General features: G+C 57.4%; 1 protein-coding gene across 5 annotated transcripts in view; it reads left to right on the top strand.

Annotated features, from left to right (window-relative positions):
* Window positions 1–16183, top strand: part of ACSBG1 (acyl-CoA synthetase bubblegum family member 1) — a 47886-nt gene that overhangs the window by 17991 nt on the left and 13712 nt on the right. For 4 of the 5 annotated variants that reach the window (XM_038533048.1, XM_038533044.1, XM_038533046.1 and 1 more), the window contains 5 exons: window positions 1242–1340; window positions 2309–2409; window positions 11812–12032; window positions 12472–12560; window positions 12845–12965. In XM_038533048.1, coding sequence (XP_038388976.1) covers window positions 1242–1340; window positions 2309–2409; window positions 11812–12032; window positions 12472–12560; window positions 12845–12965 — 631 coding nt within the window. The remainder of the gene's footprint in view (window positions 1–1241; window positions 1341–2308; window positions 2410–11811; window positions 12033–12471; window positions 12561–12844; window positions 12966–16183) is intronic. The other variant, XM_038533047.1, reaches the window with a different exon arrangement.

Genomic DNA, 16183 nt, shown 5'->3' with positions numbered 1-16183 from the left:
GCCGTCCCCTCCAAGGGGCCAAGCTCTGGCGAGGACGTGGACACGCTTTACCCGCCTGGAAGATTGGACCTAGCCTCTTACTGAGGCACCCAGTATTCTGCAGGCTCAGGGCTGAAGGCTTGAGCCAGACCGTTTGCCCCACGCAGCTGTGCACAGGGTGACAAGACCCTGTCACACCGGCAGAGGAGGACCCCTCCACCGGGTCACCTGTGAAGGAGAGAGCAGGACAGGGAGTGGACGGCAGTGTGTCTGAGCCACCAGGGCCCGGCCAGCACAGGGGTGCCGGGCGCTCAGGAAAGGGCCCCCCACAAACAGAGGATTTGGTTCAGGAGGCTCTCACTTGGCCACCAGCTCCCTTAGGCGCCTATCTTTTCACTTCATCTGTTTTTAGCTATTCTGAAACCAGAGGCAGTTTACACCTGTTATCAGGTGGGAAAATGCCGCCTGAAGCTTTAGATGGGGGTTCAAAGCAGACTTGTGAGGAGGCCGTTCAGATGGCGAGCGACCACCATCAGCGACGGCCTCGGCCAATCTGGGGTGGCTGCCCAGCTGGCGATTTCCAAGGCTGGCCTCGCTCGCCCTTGAGGACCCAGCCAGTGGGGCGGACGCCATCCGCAGCCCGCCATCCGCGCACAGGGACTCACAGTGCCAGACCCGAGGCGTGTGTCCTTCATCCGCCCGCTACTTGTCTGTGCCCAGAGCTCCAGGCCGCTCGGTACCAGTACGATTGTCTCCATCCTAAAGCAGAGGCAGAGTCCACTCTGCGACCCAAGCGAGTAATGGTGGTGACCCGTGACCCAAAGTCAGCAGGACAAGTCCCACACGCTCAGATCCCCACCCTAGAAGCACGCTTTGTCATCTCAGTGTTCCAGTGGCTTCCCTGGGACAGGTCCCCACTCACGGACAGAAGGGCCTCACTCACGGAATTCCCAAGACCGGGACCAACTTGGCCCCACCTCACCCCGCTTCTCCCCACGCCCTTCCCTTCTTATTTTTTTTTTAATTTTTTAAATTTTATTTATTTATGAGAGAGAGACAGACAGACAGACAGACCGACAGAGACACAGGCAGAGGGAGAAGCAGGCTCCATGCAGGGAGCCCGATGTGGGACCAGATCCAGGGTCTCCGGGATCACGCCCTGGGCTGAAGGCGGCGCTAAACTGCTGAGCCAACCGGGCTGGGCTCCTCCCCACCTTCCCTTCTTAACCTCCTGATGTGTTTCGCTTTAAAACCTAATTCAGGTTCTTAAGCAGACTGCTGCCAGGTGGGCCTGGGTGTGTTCGCAAACTTAGTTTGAGCCTGCAGTGCCGGCAAGGAGTAAGGCCGAATGTGACAAGCAGGTAACTGGCCCAACAGCCTGGGAAGTGGGCAGGAATGGGACTAACCCCACCCTGACAGATGGATGGGACTCCCTGAAGCCAGGGTTCTGCTCTTGGAGCTGCCATGACCAGCTGCACAGGTTGCACACTGCACAACTCCAATGGGCTCTGTTTACATAGCTGAGGAGTATGAAATATGCCCCAGGAGTTGTGCAAAAGCTGCAGTCCTGCTTGAGTCTGGTGCGTGTACTGAACTCCACCCACTCATCCCCCAGGACGTTGAGGTCTGGCTAATTGAACCCTGAGGAAGAATGATGCTGAGGTCAACAAGAGAGACCTTATAAGTCCTGGGGCTATCTGGCAGGAAGAGGAGATCCATTGTCCAGGGTCACCAGGCCTGGGAAGCGAGGAGGATCTGGACTGGGGGTGAAGGGAGATGGCTGGAGCCCCAGATGTCTCTGGCCTCACGCTGTCTTCTCCATGGGGAGGGGAGATCCTCACTTGGGGCCTGCAGAGGACCCATGAGAACCCTGGGAATGTCCTCAGCTCTGCTCTCAGCTTCTAAGCATGACTGTTTTCAAGGCCTGGGGCCCAGTGGGTATGGGGAGCAAGGAGGAGGGGCTCCGCTGGAGCTGTGCCCAGAACTAGCCACTGCTGGGCCACCCAAGCCGTTCCTTATCCAGAGAGGGACGCTGAGTCCAGCGAGAGCTGTGCACCTGCCAGAGTCACACCACAAACTAGAGCGGGCAGGGCTTGATTGTTCTTTCTCCTGAGCCCTTAGAACCTGCAGGGAGAGGCTGGGAGTGGTGAGCACAGCCCTGCAGCTACTGAGTTCTTGTCCCCTGACTACCCCCTCTTCCCCCGGTAGGCAGAGACACCTGCCAGGGGCAGAGATGCCACTGTCACCCCCGGGGTACAAGACATGTGCTGAGCCAGCACCGGGAAGTCAGGCCCCAGGGATCTCACTTTGTTTATCTCCTCCCTGCCAGCTCCCTGACTGATGGCCAGACGCTCTCCAAAGAGTCCATAAGCCACGCTCTCACGCTCCCGTCCCCAGAGAAGGCGAAGGATGCCCAGCTGGATGGGTCAGGTGAGCCGGCCAGGAGGCTGCAGGCTGCACTGGGGTGCCGGGGGCTGCAGGAAGAGTCCAGGCAGAGGCGAGCAGTGGGGAGCTGCTGGACAGGACTCTGGGGGCCGGGGCAGGTGGGAATCCTGCTAGTGGCTGTATCCCCCAGGGACACTCCCACACCCCACTCATTATGGCTGCATCGGGGCCAAGCACGAAGGACGCAGTGGGCACTGGGGCCTCAGGAAGGGTGGAGGCCCAGGTAAGCCAGGCCAGGAGCTGGCAACCTGGTTGCCTGGGGTGAGGCACCTGCAGGTGGCCGGAAGTGAGCAGAGTCTGTCGGAGGCTTACAAGAACTTCCTGGAGTGCTGGGTGCAGAGTTGTCATTTACCCCAAAGAGTCAACACAATCATAGTAGCAACACAGCTTTGCTCACTTTTATTGGCTGTCCCACAATATTGTAGCAACAGCACAAGTTAAACAAAACTCGCAACAGTAAGTGCCTGGCACAGAGGGTTACTGCCTCCTGAGTTCTGAGCTATCCTTGGGGTGGGACATTGTTGCCATTTTGCCGCTGTCCTGTGTCACCTCTGGGGGAAAAAGCTGCCCCTGCAGTACATGTCTGCCCAGCTATGGACTCTCCAGCTGCGAGGTCCTGGGAGCAGCCAGGCCTGATCCCAACACCAACCCCCAGCTGTTTGGGTGGAAGCATTTGAACTGGGTGTGTCTTCAGTTTGGGTCCACTTGGTGTTGTCCTCGTGGTTGGACTAAGTATGGGTCTGGGGAAGCAGATGGTAGTGTATGAAGTGGGACTAGCTGGGGAGGCCGTTTCCTTGGGTCCCTGCACAGGACAGAGGAGAGGGCAGCCTCTTCCCCCAGATTTCTTCTGGCCTGGCTTTCCTGGTTGGAAGACAGAGACAGCATGAAGGCAAAGGTCACCATGTCTAAAAGAGGCATAGGGAGGGCAGGCTCCTTGCCCCCCACCCGGGGCAGCCTGGCTCCCTGGGGAGCAAATCCCAATCATGTCCCCCAGCAGGGCTGGCACTGCCGTCAGACCAGCTGCCCCTCTCTCAGGCCCAGCATCTTGGGCTAAAGGGGCTTCTTGGCACCAGCGCTGTCAGCAGGCCCCTGGAGGAGCTGCCCCGGGGACGGGGACCCTGCCCTGGGAACGTGTGGCAGGCCTGGCATGGGGATCACACCCTGCCCAGCCTCTCCCGTGCAGCCCCCTCACCCATCATGGGCTGAGTGTCTGCACGTGCCAGCCTGGTGTGGGGCTGGACACCCTTTCTCTCGAGACCTCCAGCAACTCCAGGAGCCCAGGCTCTAGGCTCCGTGCGGCAGAGGCTGGAGAGCCGCAGCTAGGGGAAGCCCTCTCCATAAGATTGGGAGAGGGCACCATCCACTTGAAAGACTGGAGGGGGTGCTGGAGGGTTATGAGGGGCTTCACTCCCCCTTCCCCAAACAGCTGCCCCTCGGGAGGAGGAGTTAGCTTTTATTAAACATTTGCCATGTGCTAGGCCTTGTGCAGAGGGGTTGACTGGAACTCATGTGATCCTCACAGCAGCACTGGGGTAGGCACTTTACCATTCCCATCTGACGGGGGAGACTCAGCTCAGAGAGGTCCTGAGACTTTCTCAGAGTCACACAGCTAGTAAGCAGTGTAACTCTTAAGTGGCCATGCTGCCCCCGTGGGGTCCTGGGTAGCCGTGTGGTCCCCTCCAGCTAGCCACTGAGCTAGCAGCCCTGCCAGGAGCTCTGAGAATCCTGTCTTCAGCAATCAGCATCCCCCAGCCTCCCTGAGTTCCCAGAAGCTCAAGGGTCCTCTAGCTCCTGTCCCCAGGCCAGGCTTTGGGCCTGAACCGGGCCACCGAGCTAGCTGCCACAATGTGACCTCCACACAAAGGCAGCCTTGTGCCCGGCCTTGGAGACACATTTCTTTCTAGCTCTTTCTAGCTGAGCATGAACCCCAACTGGAGCAGGGCAAGGCCAGACCACAGGGAAGGGGAGGGGTCTAGGGGGACCAGCTGCTGGGAATGGGGCTCCTCCCCACACCCACTCCTGCTGGGAGACCCCCACATCAACTAGAGAGCTCTGAGGCCAGGGTTTCTAGCCCCGTGAGGCCCTAGGCTGAGTCAAGGGAAGCACGGGGCCTCCCTGTGCTCCTCACCCCCACCCTCCCTCATGCTTCAAGGGCAAGGCCTCTGTTGGGCTGGAAGGAGAGCTCTCAACCTGAGGTTGGGAGCAGGTGGGGACAGTGGGGTTCACAGAACCACTGTTACTTCAGCCCTGGGTGGGGGTGGGGAGGTCAGAGAAGGCTTCGCAGAGAACAGGGACATTTGTGTAGGTAACTCCTTGCCTGAGAAATGGGAACTGAGGGTAACCCGGCCTCACCAGCCCAAACCAGTGGGGATCCTTATAAAAACTTTCCTACTCCAAGTGTCTTAGCCAAGTGTCCAGTTCCATCGCATTGGGAGTGTGTTAGATGCTTTGTGCAGAGTTGCCCATGTCTGATGTGGTTCTAGAACACAGGTGAGGTTGGTGGGTCTGGCGCCCATGGCCAAGAAAAGATTCCTGAGATGTCTTTGGTGCAGAATGGGGGTTTATTAAAGCCTGGGCACAGGATCCACGGGCGAGTAAAGATGCTGCCCCAGGTCATGAGGGGACGCCAGGCTCAAAGTCACTCCCATCTATCCCCAGGGGGCCACAGGGTCTGTATACAGTGTGGGGCTAGGAGGCTAGCTCATGCCCCAAAATGACAAGACAACTGCCTTGGTCACCTGGGGTCCAGCCCCAGCCCCAGTGGTGCCCCCAGAGGAGGTGCCGGCAGAGGGAAGCAGGGCTGTGAGGCCAAGAGGTCTCTGGGGCAGGGAGACTGGCTCAGGCCCAGCACAGGCAGGTAAAGCCGCTCTCAGCTCCCCCATGCCTGGACAGGTGGGGCCCTGGGGGTAGAACCCAAAACCCAAAACAGGGACCCTGGGGAGCCCACAAAGACCAATTGTCACTCAGATGAGGAAACTGAACCCAGGGAGCACATGGGTTTGCCCAGGCTTTCTCTGCTGAGTGGCCACAACCCAGAGCTCCTGATCCTCGAGCCAGAAGGCTAGGGAGTGGCCAGCAGGTGGAGGGGTCTCTCCCACTTCAGGCACAGTGGAGCCAAATTCACAATCTGGTACATTCTGTACAAAGTCTACACAGACTGTCCTGTCCTAGGCAGGCCTTGGCCTTATCTCAAGCCATGTTCTGAGGCTACCATGGCCTCTTTCTCTTAAATATCCCCAGGAATGGGGCTGAGCTGTGTCCAAGGGCCGCAGCAAAGGGTCACTGCGTGCAGAGCAAGTGCCCCGGCCCTGTCCCTGGCTGACCCCTGCAGCAGGGCCTTCCGGGTCTCCAGGCAGATCTGTCCACAGCCTGAGAGCCACTTTGACCTTGACTGGGCCTCTGTAACCCACCAGTTGTACAACAGGCTGGTTCTAGGCCATTCCCACACCCCTGGGCTCACCTCCCCTCCACCCCTTCCCTTTCCCAGCCAACTGAGTGATTTCCTCTGTATTCACATGCCTGAGTCCAGAGACCCATGGACAAGGGCTCCCTGCCCGCCCGCCACCCCAGTATAATGGGGGATTGATACGACACAAGCCAGGGTCAGGCCAAGACCAGTAGCCATGTGAGCCAGAGAAGGAGGGACAAGGCCGGGAGGGGGAAGTGCAGGCTGGGCCCTCAGCACCGTCCTCTCGAGTGTGCTGTGGGGGATGGCTGCACACTGTCTGCTAGCTGGGTGCTCTGGGCTCAAATGCTTGCTGGAGTCCAGCTGGGACCCCGAGTACATGACCCTGACTGGGTCCTGTGTTCTTGGCTGGTACTGTAGCCATGAGCTTAGTTGGGTTCAGCAGACCTGTGTCCCAGTTGAACTTCAAGGTGGGGGGATGGGGACAATTCTAGAAGGCTGGCCACTCGGGGTTTTGGGCCAGCTCTGCCGGTGGAGCACGTGAGCTTGATCTCAGGGCCATGAGTTCGAGCCCTGTGTTGGGCGTGGAGCCGACTTAAAATAAAAACTAATAAACAGAAAAGAAAGGGCAAAAGGTCGGGTAGCCCATCCTGATTGCTTAGTCTGCTGGGGCCCCAGGAGCTGGCCTTGAGCAGCAGGCTGAGGACACCCCCAGATCACGGTAACCCCACCCCTTGGGTCCAGCAGACTGTCGGGGGACTTGGGCACCATGCTCTCCTTCCCCCAATGCCATCCCCAAAGGAATGGACCATGGACCCCCACACCAACACCCCATCCAGCGAGCAGGACTGACCGAGGATGGTCCCACCTGTGCTCCTGACCTGCTGTGACCTTGGGACACATCTCTGCCCCTCTGGACACAGATTCCTCACCGCTGATGGGCTGCTTGTGGAGTTCCCACTGTTTCTCAAGGACGCCCCCCACACCCCCAGCTAATATCTCAGCCACATCCATAGTTGTACTTATTCTATTGGTGAACGTTTGCCACAAGGGCAGCGCCTGCACGGGCTCAGGTCTATTCCCAGAGAAGGAAGAGAGGTTTCTGGAGTGCCCGGTGGGCCAGCTCCCCCCAGGGATGCAGGAGGCCCATAGTTTCTGCTTTGCCTGTGCGTTCATACCACTTTCCACCGGATGTCGTTCTGCGGGATTTCCTTGTCATTAAATTCTTTAAATGCTTTATTTTAATGACTACCTGGAACCCATGCCATGGCTTTGCTGCTGGGGACACTGGGTCGATTTCAGTGACCTTGCTCAGGGAGACAGAGCCACAGAGAAGTGGGCCTCTGCATCTCCAATCCGTTCCCCTGGGCACTCCCTGCAAGTGTGGTGGCTGTGGCTCACAGGTCACTCCTTTTTGAAGCCCTTTGGTATATATTGGCTGATTGCCCCCAGGAAAGTCATCCAACCCACAGTCCCACTTTGCCTGGCGCTCCGGCCACCGGACAATGTGGTCTGCTGGCCTGGAGACAGCAGGTTGGGAGAGACCCAGGTCAGGAGGCAGGTGGGCTGGTGTGTCCAGATGGCTCAGTCTGGGAGGTCATCATGAACATAGGGAGGAAAAGAAGCTCGGGAGCAGCCAGGGGAATGGGAAGGAAGAGGCCCCGTGGCTCTCTGCTCTGCTGGCACCGTGCTCACACACACTCAGCCCTCCCACACACTCAGCCCTCTGCCTGCCTCTCCAGGCTCCCCGTCACAGCCTCTGCAAGTCGCATTCAGACCCACAAGACAGAGGCTCCCAGGCACAGAGCCCCACGAGGTGACCCCATGGGCCTGGGCCGGGGCGTGGGGCTCCCGCTCCTGTGATTGCAGCGCAAGCCCGGCTCCAAGGCTCAGCCTTTCCAACTGCTCTGCCCACCTTGCTAATAGCTAAAAGTGGGGCTTCCAACTCATCATCCAGGGTTTCTTTTCAGACAGAGCTGAGGTTGGGAGAGGGAGCAGCATGAGCCAATGGCCAAGGGGCCCTACAGGGCCGTGTGATGACAAAGGGCAGCGTGAGGCCCCCAGGCTTGGAGCGTCATTTTCCCCTCGTTCAGGCCCTAAGGCCCCGAGCTGCGGCAGGCAGGAGTAGAGGACACTGAGCCGGGCTGCCAGGTGTGTAGCACAGGGGTTCACGAGGCTGTGTCGGGCAGACACTTGCTGGGGGCCGGCCTCTCTCAGTGCTGGGGACAGGGGTGACCTGCATCACTGTCAGGCCATGCCGGAGGGCAGCGGGAGGGAAGAGCAGCGAGGCCTGTGTCCCTTAGACCCATGGTCGGTCAGCCCAGCCTCCGGGGACCAAGACGGGACAGAAGGTAGTACCTTCTTCCCCAAAGCCCCCTGACCTCCGCTCTGGGCTGGGCGTCTGCACTCCAGTCACACCTGCTTTCAAGAGCTTCCAGCTGCGGCAGAGGCTGGGAGTAGGATATGGGCACCCCACCTGTCACGAGGTGGGCAGGCACACAACGCACCACGGCCACTGCGGTCCTCCGTGTGCAGCAGAGTCACTGGGCCTCTGGAGACCTGGGCCTCTCATCACCCGCAGCCAGGTGCCTGTCCTCCAGGCCGGCCTCATCCCTGGGCGGAGCAGCCAGGCTCGAAGACCCACCACCATCCCTTTTCTTTACATCCCCTCTGTCCTCCTCTGATGGGGTCACCATAGGGCAAGAGCTGACTTGGGGACAGGCAGGGCCATGCCCTAGGAGGGGAGCAGCTCTGTCTAAAATGTCCATTAAAGTTTAAAGGCTTTTTTCTTCAGATTCAATGAACCCCCTTCTGGAGATCTGTCCTTTGGAAAGCCTGGATCAAGGGCAGGAAGCTGGGAGCCATCTGAGTGCATGCAGCTGGGGAAGGGGCTGCGGCGGGTGCTGCACCCACCCGTGTGCCCCCAGAGATCTGCTGGGGTCACAGAACCAAGGACAGGTCATTTTTGATAGCTACGTTTGATTTGGTCGGCATGATTTTTTTAAAAGTGTGAGCCAACAGTTAAAAATGCCGGGATTGCACACAGACACCCAGATGTCCTCCTGCTGGCCCCAGCTGCCACAGCCAAGGTGACCGCCCTGTGCCCACCATCCCCACCACGCCCTGTGGCCTCCCTGACACAGTTACTGTCCCCATGGACTGTAGTTGTCCTTCCTGAATGTTGTTCTTTATCAAGAACAGAAACAGGAGCGCCAGAGCCGTGTGTTTCCAGGATGGTGAGAAGGACCCTGTGTCTTTGTGGGAAGGCAGACTGTGGCCTGTTTCCTATGCAAACCCTGGATCGCTTCATTCCTGCCCTTCTTATCTTTACACATTATTTTTTTAAAGATTTTATTTATTTATTTGAGAGAGAGAGAGCACATGAGCTGGGGGCAGGAGGGGCAGAGGAGAGAGAGAAGCAGACTCCCCACCCAGGACGCTGAGGTCCTGACCTGAGTCGAAGGCAGATGCTTCACTGACAGAGCCATCCAGGCGCCCATCATTACACATTATTTATTGTGATGCTGACACCTGAGCCACCTGACTCCTTTGGGCATTTGGGGTTTATTACACTTGACTAATACAATAGTAACAAGGCCCAGGGTGCCTGGTGGCTCATTAGGTTAAGTGTCTGACTCCTGGTTTCAGCTCATTTCATGATCCCGGGGTTCTGAGATCAAGTGGGCTTCTCCCTCCCCTTCTCCTTCCCACTCACTCTCAATTTCTAAAGTAAATAAATAAATCTTAAAAAAATAAATAAATAACACAAGAGTAACAGGGTCCTTTTTGTCCTTTGGATAGAAAATGAAAGCGGCCCCAGTGACAAGAGAAAGTCTAACTTCCTTGTGCGTGTTTGTATGAGTACGGTGCACACACGCCCAACATCAGCAAGGCTCCCTAGAGGCGTAGAGTTCAGGACAGCCCATGAGGTTTTATATCACACATTTCTAAACTGTGTCCTATTTCTGACAAGTACATATTGTTTTGTGATTTTAAAAAAGATTATGTGTTAAAGTTAAAACTTTTGAAAAAAAATAATAAAGTTAAAACTTCTGGCTGAGGGAAGATGTAGCAACAGATTATAAAACTTGTCTCTGATCTTGGCAATCAGGGGACAATGGGTAAATGCAGCAGAGCACTGGCAGGAGAGGAGGAGCCATCAGGAGGAGTGGCCATGGGGAGGAAGAGCCATGGGGAAGAGGAGCCATGGGGAGGAGCACCTTCAGGGAGGAAGAGTACCCTCAGGGAGGAGCACCTGTGGGGAGGATCCACCTTTTCTGGTTTAGGGGCCAGGAAGGGAACAGCTGCCCAGGTATTAGAACTGCTTTATTGGGGTATAATTGTACGGCATCAAATTTACCATTTTAAAATAATGAGTTTTCACTGAAAAAAAATTATTCTTTTCAATTATTTGTAGCAAATTTTTATAGTTGCACCAGTTTCACTGTGATCTAAGTTTAGAACATTTCCATCACCCCAAAAATATCTTTAGTGCCCGTCTGGGGTGACTCCCTGTTGCCAGCAGGCAACCACTACCCTACCATGTCTCCTGTCTGCCTTTTCTGAACAGTTCCCTTCAATAGGCTGTCATTTCCTTCTGGCTGCTTTCACTGAACAGGCTTCTGAGGCTCAGGTGCGTTGGGTCCAGACCAGTCCCGGGTGCCTTTGCAGAGCGGACCTGTATTCTCAGGTGTGGAGAGCCACATTTGACTTTTGCTCAGCAGCTGACAGGTGTTTGGTAGTTTCCTCATTTTGATTGTCATAAGTAGCACTTATGCACATCTTTGTGTAGCAGATTCAGTGGCCTCCTCAGAAGGAGGAACCAGCTGTCCTGCCCTAGCCTGGGGTCTGCACCTCTTTCTGTCACAACCTCACAGTCCACACGCAAGCCAAATGTCTGAGGTTCAGAGGTCCTGTCGCCTGAAAAGGACATGTGCCCACTGGGACCACGCACACCGTCCGGCCAGTAGGTGGCAGAGCTGCCCTCCTTCCCCCGCAGATCATCTGCTGAGAATGACGGTGCTGGCCTGGGGAAAGGAGGCCCCATGGACAGAAGCATCTAGACTACACATCCAAGCCTCCTCAGAATTTGGAGAACTTGGAAAAGCATTAGTGTGCATTTATCGAGCACCGATGAGGTGCCGGGGTTCTTCATATACACCATTTCCCTTGATCCTCTTATCATCCCTGATGATTGAATCCTTGCCTTTCCTCCTTGAAAATAGACCCAAAGTCTCACGTGCTGAACCCAAATCTGATCCCACCTACTACATGCAGTTGGCAGGCTGGATGGTGGCCCACCCGTGAGCAGTGACATTGGGCACACCAGGCTGCTCTGTGGCCTCGGGAAAATGACTGGGCCTCTCTGAGCTGCCGCTGCCCCGTCTGCAAGATGAGGCGCCAGCCCCTGTGTTGCTGGCTGGATCCCAAGGATGGGGGTTTGGGGGTGGGGCACCTGGTGGGCACGAGGGAAGGCTGTCCCTGTGGCTGGGAAATATTTCAGGCTAGTCCCAGCCATCTGTGCCCAGGCACCCCCTTGGGAAGGCTGCTGTTTCTGCGGCTTTGACCCTCTGTCCAGCTGGGTCTCCAGTTCTCAGGAAGCAGAGGAAGGAAGGAAACCCTTGAGGTCTGGTGCCCTGCTCTTCAGAGGAGGCCCAGCTTCTGCTGACCACCTGGCCTCCGGGAGCCAGGCCCGGTGCCATGAAGACAGGAAAAGGTCCAGGCCCCCGATGTCTCTATGGCTTCCACCTCCTCGTGACATCCTGAACCCTTGCCCGGCTTCAGGGCTGCAGATCAGACTGCCTCCTCCAGGCAGCCTCCCACCTACCCCAGTCCCTTGCTTGTCCACCAGCACCCATGGCCCAGGACCCAAAGCATGGCTGGGGCCAGAGGCTGGGGAGCTCTGCCCACAGGAGGACCAGGGCCCGGAGGGATGACCCTAGGCCAGCCTGGTCCCAGCTATGGTTTCCCCTCCCCCACAGAGGAGACGTTGTGGACCACCCGGGCCGATGGCCGTGTGCGCCCACGCTTGCACCCGGCCTGCCCGCAGCCCCCCTACACTGTGCACCGGATGTTCTATGAGGCCTTGGACAAGTACGGGGACCTGAGTGCTCTGGGCTTCAAGCGTCAGGGCACGTGGGAACACATCTCCTATTCTCAGTACTATCTGCTGGCCCGGAGAACTGCCAAGGGCTTCCTCAAGGTGAGGCCCTGGAGATGTAGCCCTTCCCTTCCCCAGCCCTGCCTTCCAGCTCTGGGCCCTCGACAACCTCCCCCTGACCCCCACCTGGCAAGCCTTTAGGACAAACAACTGCAAAACCACTACCCTCTCTGGGGCCATGGGTGTGTGCTGGGCCCTGGACCAGGGCTCTGATGCTTTAGGAGCCCTCCCCACGCCTGTCAGCCACTCCACACTTGTTTTTCCCTTGTGTTCACATGTGCCAGGTGGGTTGGGCTGCCAGGTGTGCTGGGTGGAGGCCCCCACTCCCTGGAAGGCCCCTGGAGGGGCAGCGAGGGCCCAGGGCATCTCCCACTGGGTTCAGCCAGGGCGGGTGGTCCCTGTGGTCTGGAAGGGGCCTTGCTGGGAGCAAGAGGCCCCCTTCCATGCCTGCTGACCTGACCTGTCTGCCTTGGTCCTGGAGCTCGGCCTGGAGCAGGCCCACAGCGTGGCCATTCTCGGCTTCAACTCCCCAGAGTGGTTCTTCTCGGCGGTGGGCACAGTATTTGCAGGGTGAGTGGCTGGGGGAGAAGCAGAGTGTCTGGTGGGTCAGGGGCGGGCAGAGAGTGGGAAGAGAGCTGTTTCCTCTTTTCAGAGGCCCCTGTGCCCTCCACAGACCCCATCTCCTCCCAGGTGCCCTCTGGGTACCCCTCGGCCCCCGCTGCTGGAACAGCGGTGCTGAGTTGGTCTGGGAGCCCTGCCCATCCGGGTGTGGCAGCTCTCTGGGGCAGAGGCTGGGCTGAGGGAGTGGCCTTCTGCTCCAGCTCAGACACAAACTTTTCCTGGGTCTCCTGCAGCGGCATTGTCACTGGCATCTACACCACCAGCTCCTCTGAGGCCTGCCAGTACATTGCCCACGACAGCCGTGCCAACATCATTGTGGTTGACACACAGAAGCAGCTGGAGAAGATCCTGAAGGTTTGCGGGAGGGGGAGGCGGAGGCGGATGTGGGGGCCAGAGGCCAGGTGTCCGTGCGGTCGTCCAGCTCACAGATGACTTTTCCACCCTCCCTCCTGGGGTCCTCCTCATGCTCAACAGCAACCCCATGAAATATAGATACACATAGAACAAGGCAGGGCAGAGGGTGCTTACCCACTGGCTGGGTGGGGACACTGAAGATTGGGGAACCCAGGAGGGGGTGGCAGGGCCTTGGGCTAGGGCCACCTGCAGGTCCACTGCCTCCCGTGGCTCTCCCTCTGGGCAGGGTCTTCCCGTGGGCACTGGGTCCTCTGCTGGCAGAAGGATTGGTGCCTGGAGGGTGGCCCAGGGCTGGGACAGCCTGAGCACTAGAACCTGACTTTTAGTGCAGAGTCAGGGGTGGGGGGCTGCCATGGGGCAGGGGGTACAAGTTTTATAAAGTCTTCTAAGGACAGCGGGGGCATAGCAAGAACTTGAAAGCACCCCTTGAGCCAGCTAGATCTCCACTGCAGGGTGGGATTTACTTAACATCCACCTCTGATTGTCTATATCCCACATGAACCACGGCCAGGGTGTGGTGGCCTAGGGACACCCCTGAGCTGGCCCAGCTGCACTGGCCGCCTGCAAGATCTCAAGGGCTCCTTACATCCCAGAGGCCTCTGGGATCGACGTGGTGGCTTGGCTCTGGTTTGGAGATGTCATCAGGGCCCCGGCTCCTGACCTGCCCCTGATATCAGGACTGTGGGATCTGGATCCCCAGAGGGGCCCAAGCCGGAGACTTGGCCACGATTCAATCTATAGCAGTATCCTTTTTCTTTTTTTTTTTAATTTTATTTATTTATTCATGAGAGACACAGAGACTGAGAGAGAGGCAGAGACACAGGCAGAGGGAGAAGCAGGCTCCATGCAGGGGGCCCTACATGGGACTCCATCCTGGGTCTCCAGGATCACGCCCTGGGCTGAAGGTGGCGCTAAACGGCTGAGCCACCTGGGCTGCCCCCACCCCCCCCCTTTTTTTTTAAACCATAGCAGTATCCTATATGTGCTTTTCAATTATTATATTGCTTAAGTCTTGACTTTCATGGGAAGAAAGAAAGGGATTGTTTTTAGGACTTAGGGGGCTTTCATAACCTGGAGGTTTAGAAAGGCATCTCATCTACCCCATGTACATCTCAGCCCTGAGGGGCCGAGGGGTCTCAGGGAGGAGGCCCCAGAGCTCCATGGTGATAACAGAGCTCAGGTGCTGAGCACCAGCCTACATCTCAGAGGCCCCAAGAAACTGTCTTGCAACACCATCCTACAGACAAGGAAACAGTGCCAGAGAGGTGATGCACGGCTTGCTCCACGTTCTGTCCCTGGTAAAGGTGGCAGCAGGGGAAGGACGCTAGGTTTTATAAGGGAACCGGGAGAGCCAATCAAGGGAGCTGGTGAGGACAGCACGGGGACCCAGGGGCTGCGTTGGGACCAGAAGGGAATTCATCACATGGTCCCGAGCCACAGTCGCTGGGGAGGAGGGTGCAGAGGGAGCCTCGCACCCCACCAGCATCTCAGTGGGGAAACAAGTGGGTCTCCTGGGCCTGTGCCTGGGTGAACACTCTGCTGCTGCCCTGCTTGGTTGGTTTCAGATGAGGGCCCAGCGGGCCTGTCCTGCCTGCAGCCTCCAGGCCCCTCCAATGGCTGGCAGGAGTCCCCAGGAGTGCTCCCTTGTCCCTGCCCTTTTGGATTCTTTCGAAAACCCTCTTTTTAATGGGCACTTTGGACCTGCTTTTGTGTTACAACTAAGATCCGTCCAGTTGGCTCACCGTTGTAGGAAGGGGACTGCCTTGCCCCCGTGGGAACCTCTGACGTGTTTTCAGGATCTCATTCGGATGTCTCCATCCTGTCTGGGTCATATACATGCCTGAGATCAGGGAGTGGAGGGGGTGCGAATTATCGGGGCCATAGTGAGTTGCTGTGAGAGGTAGAGGTGAACTTGAGCTGACCTTGGCACCCCTGCTCACACCCACACCCACACCCCAAGCACTCAGGCCATTCACGAGATAGAAAAGGGTGCAAGAGTTTAGAGAGTGATAACCATCAGGGGCATCCTGTCACTGTCCTGCCCGGGTGCCCTGGGACTCGTGGGCTCTGATGTCCCTTGGTTCGGGGGCTTTGCAGGCCCCAGAGGGCTCTGAAGCAAAGGAGTCACTAGCCCCATGTGCAGCCAAGAGCTGACCAGGTCCCCCAAGCCAACTTCTCTGGGCCTCAATCTTCCTGGTTTCCCTGAGAGCCAGGCAGGCAGGGGTCCTTCTCTTCACTCTCCACATGGGCTCCCCAGGATCCCAGGCAGGGAGGGCAGGGGAGTTTTACATGCCTCCCAGCAGATCCTGCCCAGCTCGGGCTCTGGGCTTGGGCTCTGGCTCTGGGTCTCACCAGGGACCCTTGATGCCGTCCCCCTGACCATTTGCAACTGAAGAGACTTGAGTTAGGAAATACTTGCCCCAGGGCACGGGCTGCTGCTGCAGAGTCTCCAAGGGTCTTTTAATTCAAAGCAAAGCCCCACCTTGCTTCCGTGTGGACACCAGCAGCCTTGCATGCCCCACCTGGAACTCCTGCAGGGGACACTGGGCGTGGGGCCAGCACCCTGCCTTGAACACGCCCATGGGTGCTTCTGACCATGTAGGAGTCTTTGCCATTGACAGGCTGTGGAACTAGGTCGGCTGTCCTGAGCAGTGTCCCACATTCTCCCTGCTGCTCAACTCAACCGCTAACTTCTGTCATTGCTGTAAGATGGAAAGGCTTCATGCATTTCAGACGCCTGCTTCCCCCCCCCCCCGCCCCGTACCCCGCGGGCAGCTGAGCATCAGCGCATTTGGGGAGGGGGCACTGCTTGTCGTCCACTGTGGCATTTCCCATTAACCTTCGAGCCCTGATGGTCTTTGCCTGAATTAATTATTTCATGAGTGGTGGCAAAATGTTGGTTTTCTAAGTCATCGGCTGGGACTCTCCTCCAGAGGAAGAATTTTCTCTCACTATCTGGGGCTCTGTGCTCTCTGGAGTGCCCTGTTGGCATTGCGCCAGGCGCAGTGTGGTCTGTTTTGACGAATGTTCGGGGCCAATTTGAAAGAAGGTGCATTCTGCAATTGTTGGGTACAACGCCCTATGAAAGTTAATGATGTCAGCATGGTTGATGGTGTCCATAAGGTTTAAATTGTCTGTCCTTATTGATTTTCTGTCTA

Source organism: Canis lupus, chromosome 3 (assembly GCF_011100685.1).
Source record: "Canis lupus familiaris isolate Mischka breed German Shepherd chromosome 3, alternate assembly UU_Cfam_GSD_1.0, whole genome shotgun sequence".
Taxonomy (NCBI): Eukaryota; Metazoa; Chordata; class Mammalia; order Carnivora; family Canidae; genus Canis; species Canis lupus.
The sequence above is the reverse complement of the archived record's forward strand: the minus strand, read 5'-3'. Positions and strand labels throughout refer to the sequence as shown.